General features: G+C 42.4%; 1 protein-coding gene across 2 annotated transcripts in view; it reads right to left on the bottom strand.

Moving 5' to 3' along the window:
* Positions 1-271: 271 nt before the first annotated feature.
* Rfx7 (regulatory factor X7) overlaps positions 272-8,012 on the bottom strand; it is a 59,983-nt gene continuing 52,242 nt past the window's right edge. For both annotated transcript variants that reach the window (XM_090358346.1, XM_090358348.1), the window contains one exon: positions 272-6,466. In XM_090358346.1, the coding sequence (XP_090214472.1) occupies positions 3,191-6,466 (3,276 nt within the window). In that variant the 3' untranslated portion in view covers positions 272-3,190. The remainder of the gene's footprint in view (positions 6,467-8,012) is intronic.

Here is an 8,012-nt window from a genome sequence, read left to right as displayed (position 1 = left end):
GTCTAGCACTCTACCACTGAGAGGCACAGCTCTATACTTCTTTTCACACTTTCCTCCCGGGGCCAGCTTTGAACTGTGATTCTCAGATCTCAACTTCCTGAGTGGCTAGAATTACAGGCAGGAATCATCCCCCCCCTCCACCAGTGCCATTCTTTTCTATACCCCCTAAATTTCCAGAGATCAAAGGAAGTACGGTATCTATTTGCAAACTGGCAGACCTAAACAATGTATCTCACAAAACATCTTAACATCCAGTCAGTTTAATATAAAATGTCTTTAATCATCTTTGAAAACATTTAAAAAACAATTTTGAGCACTTTTAATAAAAAAAGAGAACTGAAATGCTACTGCAATATCAACTACTGTCATTTCAGCAGGTACAACAGACAACAGAACACTGGGGAAGTCTGACCTTTTTGCACTCAATGAAAACATGAAACAGGGCTTGCTTCTGTCATTTATGGTATAGTAAAGCACATTGTAGTACAAGACTATTATTTGAAACCTCAGATGCACTGCACAAAAAAAAAAAACAAAAAAAACACTTTCCTTCTTTTCAGTTCAAAAGTCAGTGCTTATTGCAATTATATGCAAAATTATTTACTTCATGAAGTCTTATCATGATCAACAGTATGCAAAATGTTTGAAACATCAAAATGATGGAAATAATCCGAGAAGAGAATGTATTCAACAACTAAGCAGAATTAGTAAACATAAAAAAGTAAATAACTTGTGAATAACTATGTTCACCTGGTTAACAAGGAACCAGTTTCAATACAGCCAAGGGGGGTAAAAAGTGGTTACAGGAACTCCTAGTTCTGTACAAGGTAAGTCGATAACACTCATGCACATTTGTGAGCATGTATTTAACATGGTGAAGCAAACTAAACTTAATTCTTCCTGCTGGAATATTCTCGTGTAAGAGAATAAGAAATAGAAATATCTCATTGAGATCAATGCACATTGCTACATAAGACAATTTCATCTGTCACTTGGATGACATTTTTGTCTTTTTCATAATGAAACACATTTAAAAAGTTTAATCTGTGGACTGTACTGGTTGCATTTATCCTAAGAGATGTGCCTACCACAGGTTCAACAAATTTAGTGCAATATGAACCCCAGAAAGTTTGCTGGACAAATTCAGCCAAATTCAAAGAGTTTGCTGCAATACTATACATGAGGGTAAAAATCTTCCAGTCTCTCTCTAATTTTTATTAAAAAAAGATTTTCATTATTTTATTAGTAGGAAGCTAATAATGTAAACAAGGGATTAGAATGGCCTCAAAATCTCCTTTTCAGAGTATCTCGTATAGAAAGGCTCCCATCATTTTTGAAAAGAAGTCACACAGTTTCCTTTGGGTATTGCATACTTTGGTGCGCAGTAGTGCTGTGCCTCGATGTACAGTGAAGAAATACCTAGCATCTAGAAACCATCTAACAAAGCATTAAATCAAGTTAACAGCGAACACACACAAATGCCAATAACTAGGACAGAGTGACATATAAACCTCTGAGCCAACCCTAGCACCATTTATTTATCAAAATATGTTAATACCCTACCTTTCAAATTTATCCAACAGTGAAACCTTATTAAATGAAACCCTTCATCACATCTATTAAATATTCATTGATTGTAGACTTCTGATCAGTTTATGAATTAAGGTAAAGAAAAGCTTAGCTAGAGCTAGGTTCAAGGTAGTATAGCAAATGGTCTAATGTTTGCTTTCAAAACTTAATGTCAATTAAAAAACTCTCTTTAGAGGTGATCTTGAAACTCACCTAAATGGAGCTGTCTACTAGCAAGGAGCTTTGTGTCAACATGAAATTCATAAATATTACTTATAAAACAAAATGGGAGCTATAGAGAGAAACATTTTAAAACAAATCCTGAGTGCTTTGCTTCTTTTGCAAATGTGTTTATCACAATAAATAAATTAAGCATGTAATAAAACGTTCCTCTTTTTCAAGTACTATTATTATCCCCTTTGTTTTATCAGAGATATAAAGATTTGTGGCTTCAGACCTTAGGTGGTAAAATGTTTTTTTGTTTTGTTTTGTTTTCTTCTGCTTGGCTTTTAATGTTACCTCCTTCCTGCCTTTTTTTTTTTTTTAAACGGATCCCATAATCAAATTTTGCTACCACGTTCAGGAGGAACAAGGGAGTCAGTTAGCAAATCCAAGAGGAAAAAAAGCTGATTACTGTAGAGTAGCATAGTGAAAACATTTCAAAAGAAATCTTAAATTTCAATATGTACATGCAGACTTTGCGATGAAACTAAGAAAATGCTCTTCCTTTCCTTCTAAAAATCCTCTCAACTGGTAAATTATAAATCTTGAAACATGAACAGGTATCCAACACGCCTCTGCTCATTCTATTAAATGACAACATCTAGAGAGGTGTGTGAGTGTGTGTGTGTGTGTGTGTGTGTGTGTGTGTGTGCATATACCCATGCACATTAGCTCCATGTTAAAACCAGCATTTAAAAATCAGATTAATGCAAGGTCACAGATATAAATGGCTACTTGTTTTCCTCTTAAAAATTTTAGTGCAGCTTTAACTTTCCTTAAATTAGTATTTGCTTTTCTATCATCTTCTAAGTAAGCCCTTCATTGTAGGAATGAATGGTACTGAAGCCCGAGGAAAGTCCTACAGAAATTTTCCTTCTACAGTAGCTTTAATGCTTCAAGCCTCAATATTTATTATCACCTGAATATGATCCATGTCAAGGAGGACTCACTTGTCTGCACTTCGTGGGGGCTATGATTTCACACCTACAAAACAATGCAGACATGAGGAGAGCCTATACCTACAACTGATGCTATCTTCTAAATTCTGTGTATGCAACTGATGAATTAAAACGAACTTACATAAAATAAAGCCCTAGATTGCTCTTGTAAAAGCTGGGAAGTCGATTCTTTACTAGCAAACAATGTGATTAAATGAGGGAACATCAGAAAATTTAAAACCTAATACTTGTTCTTCTACAGCCTACTGTCTTCAGAAATGTGTTCAGAACTGAGGCGAGTCTAACCATTTCCTACTGACGAAGAAACCACTTCTGCAGCAAACCGCTTTTAAAATGTCACAATTAATAATAAGTGTTTCTGCTGCGGGAGGCACTTCCATTAAGACAAATACAATACATATGTCTTTAGATACAGTGTGCTACATATTATAAAACACAATTTAACCCAACATTTCAACAGCAGGGTGGTCCTTGCTTTCTATCCATTCAAAGCCGGATGAAGCCATTGAGTTCATGGATTCATTGCAGATCTGTTGAAACAAGGGGTCATTCTTTAATTCTTCCAGTGTAGCTTCGTCATCTTGTCCCTGCTGGCGACCTGGATCAAACAGTAGATTTGGGTCCAAGGTGTTCAAATCATTGATGCTGCCTGAGAGGTCAGAAGACAACCTGATGTCGGTAGAGAAATCTGAGGCAGTACTGCTGAGCTCAGAGGCTACCTGGCCTACCAGCTGCTGGTTGGTTTGCAAGCTGTCTCCACTCAACAGGTCTTTGACAGTACTATTGAAATCTAATGGTTGTTCTCCAATTTCAGATTGTGCTTGATTATCTCCAGGAGAAAAACTGATCTGATCGGTGCTATCACTTTTGGTGAGGTAAGATGGTGTCTGGAATTCATAAACAGAAGTGCTAGAGTCGATCATATTCTGTGAGTTGGCACTAGGGAAAACGGCAGAAGTTTCCAGAATCTGAGTGAGATTCATCCGCGCTGTGTAATTGGAGGGCATGTTGTTCATTCCCAAACCTCGCATTGCATCATCGTTGTCGGAATCAAGTTTACTCAACAGAACGCTGGTTATTTTCTTACTGTTCGTCTGCTTCTGGAGAGCGCTTGGGAAAGCTGTCTGCATCATGACTGTCAGCGGGACCGACTGGCTTCTCTGAGCTATGTTGTTGGCACATGCATCCGTGTGCGCATTTGTGAAAACATGAACCTCGGGGGTGACTGGACTTCCGAAGGGGGTCACATTAGATCGCGGGATATTGGACACGGGATAGAGGGTGCTTCCGCTAAGATTACGTTGGCGATGGACGGCAGGGCTCACGCTCCGACACCGGAAGTTGCCGCTGGCAGATGAGTTTGTTCCTTTGTTATCCAGAGGGGCGGGGACCGCGAAGCCCTCCTGCTTGTTGGTACTGTTCACAGTGGCGCCTGGGTGCTGCACGGGGGAGACCGGAGTCAAACGGCCAAAGTGAGTGTCATGATGCCGGGACTGAGACTGATAGGACTGGCCAGGCACCGCGAAAGCATGGGGCTTCCTGAAACGATCCTCCACAAGTTCCTGGTAGCTGGGGAGAATGCCATGGCCAGAAACCGACGAACTACCAACCCCACCGTACCCATTATTCATCCATTCAAGCTTGGTTTTATCAGGGTGCGTGGCCATGGGCCTCTGCATGGGTTTCACAGGACTGCTGGAGACAATGCTGGCATCATGATATGCCATACTGGAGCTTATTGGGGTGAATGCAAATGGATTCCTGCATTCAACAGGGCTGGGGGGGACGCTGCTGCTGCAGTTCGAATGTGGAGTACCAATGGGCGTGTGTCGACTGCTTCCTAAAGCACTATCCACAGGTGTCGTCTGGGCCAGCCTGGAGCACGGGCTCTCCCGTGACAGGCTCTGAGACCCAGCAATCATCTCAGACGTTGGGGTTGGAGTTGGGGTTGGGGTGGGAGTGGGGGTGGGCGTGGGCGTAGGGGTGGGGGTGTGGATCGGAGTGCCATTGCTGTGGATCGGATGATAGAAGTGGGTGCTGGAGGCATGCGATGACATTGGCGCTCCTGGTGTAACCGATTGACTCTGAAGGGTCATGCCTAAGCAGTTACCATAAGAGTGGGGATTGTTCATCGACATCTGCTGCTCCATAAGCACCAGCTCCTCCACAATGCTGTCTTGTGTCAGCTCATCATCAAAAGGGAAGTAGCTCTCATTTGTCTGGGAAACAGAAGGCTCAAACTCTTTCAGTTCAGACTGCAGAGGCAACTGATCTGAAGAATGTGCTTGTATTTGATTCAAAGAAGATTCTTGTATCTGGCTGTGTAGCTGCTGGCTATACGACTCCTGCGGCATTCCTTCTAATTCCCACACAGATTTCTCTAAATCGTTGATATCAGGGTGCTCAGGAATTGCCATAACACTGATATCTTGCTGTGGTTCACAGCTGCCAGACAGAAACTCAGAATCCTTGGTGACTTGCTGCCATTCATTTGGATTAAAGCTGCCCTCACGGTCCAAGAGAAAGACATTCCCTTCAAGTTTTATTTTTATATCTGGAGATGATGATGGCATTATTTGCTGTTCCAGAGTGGAATCACTGGCAATAAGAGCAGAAGAACTCAAGGACTGATTTTCTACCATGTGTGAATCAACACTAACCGACAGTGTGGTAGGAATCGGAGCACCTGCAGTTGAGCTTTCAGTTTTCCCTGAATGTGGAACCTTTTGGTCCTTCTTAACACTGCCTGGTTTCTCATCTTCCATGACGACTTCAGAAAGCTGTTCCACGATTGGTTTCTTGATGGGAGGCACCTGGGACTCTTGCAGTGTAGAAGACAGTCGTTTTCTGGGACTTCTAGTACATAATTTAGAGTCTTTATTTATTGAGTCACCATTAGTTTGTGAGCTGGTGCTGGTGAATGGTAAGTTCTGAGTAGCAACTGAGAGAGCGACAGAGCTTTGATTATTGCCTGGTGAGGCGCCCAGCAGGGTTTCAGGACAGCGACTTTTACATTTGGTCCTCTGGTCACAGGCCTTGGTTGCTGCTTTCCCCTCCGCAACACCTTCACTTGAGGATTTTTGTCCTGTTCCATCTGCATTGCTTTTCTGCCCCAAAAGCACACTAGGTGCTATTTGGGGAGCTTTAGTTCCATCAGAGTTTTCTTGGCATGGTATGGGATGCTCATCTGATGATCCTTCAGGTTCCATTTTGACTTCCACGGCAGAGGCTCCCCCAGAGCTGCTGGTCCTGGATCCAGGAGACTGAAGAGAAACAACAGAGCCATTCTTGATCTGCGGGATGCTCCTGGATTCTTCCGTTGTTCCTGGAGCACTGCTGACTGAGGCAGAAGGTTTGAGAGGGGCATTGCTGCTGCTGGGTGTGAGGGATATTGTTGTCATTTTCACCACGTTTAGAGAGCTGACGTGCGGTGCGGGCACAACAGCAGTTTTGATGGGACTGCTAGTAAAGAGGACAGTGGTTGGAGAGCGGATGGTGAGCGCACTTGTGCTGGCTGGCTTGGGTAAGATCTGAGGGTAACGGTGGCGGGCAGAACGGTCCCCACCAGGGCTGGCAGGAACATTCTGAGGGGTCTTTGGTGCCTGTTTCACAGACTGCATGTGCTGAGTGACCACCTGTACATTGAGGGGAAGGACTTTGCCATCAGAGGAACTCAATGGGTTTGGTGAAGTTACCAACTGCCTGGTCCGCTGGACCTGAGAACAGGGAAGAGGGAAAAGAGATCAGATTTATCTAGTCGAAGATAGAAAGAGTAAGACATACATCTAGAGCATTACGGCATTTATTAAATGCTAATGGCCCAAAGAAAAAATGGCAGTTTGTAGATTGAAGAGCCTCCTTTTCCAATAAGTTCTATACAACCAGACAGTCAAATACTGGCCTGAAAGCTCAATGCAACATATTCAGACATTGTAATAGCACCCAAGAAGAAAATTCCCAAATCTTCAGACCTGGGACAAATGCTAATGAATTTTAGGAAGAAGCGATAAAATGTGAAGATCACATTATCAAGTATATTAACGATACATGGGTCTGAACTGGAAATGGGTCTACTTCGGACTTCAGTAACTAAGCCATTGTGGTTTAGGTCCCAGACAAAACTGGGATGGAGTGTGCTGCACAGTAGTGTCAGCTGCTACTTAATAGTGTGACAACGACGTCAAGGGTAGTGATAAGAACAAAAAAAACCAGACAAATATCTCCTTCATAATGTCAGTAATAATGAAATCACTTTACTTTAGCAGGATGTACTCTTTGTCCCTTCATCATAACTTCAGTTGTGTGAGAAGACAATTAACTTCCACTTGGAGAAAGGGAAATGAATTCAGCGTAGCTACAGACTTGCTCCATGTTTTATCTCTGGCTAATCACAGAGAAGGGCCTACATTAAATTATCAACACATACTACTATTTTAACCATGTGAATCTTAGAAAAAAAAGTTAAGTAAAAAAAAAGTTACAGTTTATTTTCTTAATTCAGCCAGGAATGAAACAATTCTGATAATAACTCACTCTTAAAGCTCTAATTTATGGGCCAGGAGTTTAGCCTAGTGGTAGAGTGCTTGCCTAACATGCATGAAGACCCAGGTTCGATTCCTCGGTACCACATACATAGCAAAAAAGCCAGAAGTGGTGCTGTGGCTCAAGTGGTAGAGCCCTAGCCTTGAGAAAATCCAGGGACAGTGCTCAGGCCCTGAGCAAAAAAAAAAAAAGCTCTAATTTATATATCTTGAATCTTTTTGTGGTGTGCTGGTTCTGGGGCTTGAACTCAGAGCTTGGGTACTATCTCTGAGCTTCTTTGGATCAAGGCTAGTGCTCTACCACCTGAGCCACAGCTTCATTTCCAGCTTTTTCTGTGATTAACTGGAGATAATAATCTCATGGACTTTTCTGGTTTCAAACCAGATCCTCAGGTCTCAGCCTTCTGAGTAGCTAGGATTATAAGCGTGAACTAATGTTACCTGGCTGGGTATACTTCCAGTCCTGGAGCTTGAACTCAGGGCCTAGGCACTGTCCCTGAGTTTCTTTTGCTCAAGGCTAGCACTCTACCACTTGAGTCCCAGTGCCACTTCTGGCCTTTTCTGTTTACTTAGTACTGAGGAATTAACCCTGGGCTTCATGCATGCTAGGAAAGCATTCTATCACTAAGCTACCTTCCCAGCCCTCCCTGACCTTTTTTGATCAAGGCTAGCACTCTACCACTATTCCTGCACCAGCCTGGCTTTGAATCATCTGAGATAT

Source organism: Megascapheus bottae, chromosome 25, assembly GCF_031878675.1.
Source record: "Megascapheus bottae isolate mThoBot1 chromosome 25, mThoBot2.hap1, whole genome shotgun sequence".
NCBI lineage: Eukaryota > Metazoa > Chordata > Mammalia > Rodentia > Geomyidae > Megascapheus > Megascapheus bottae.
The sequence above is the reverse complement of the archived record's forward strand: the minus strand, read 5'-3'. Positions and strand labels throughout refer to the sequence as shown.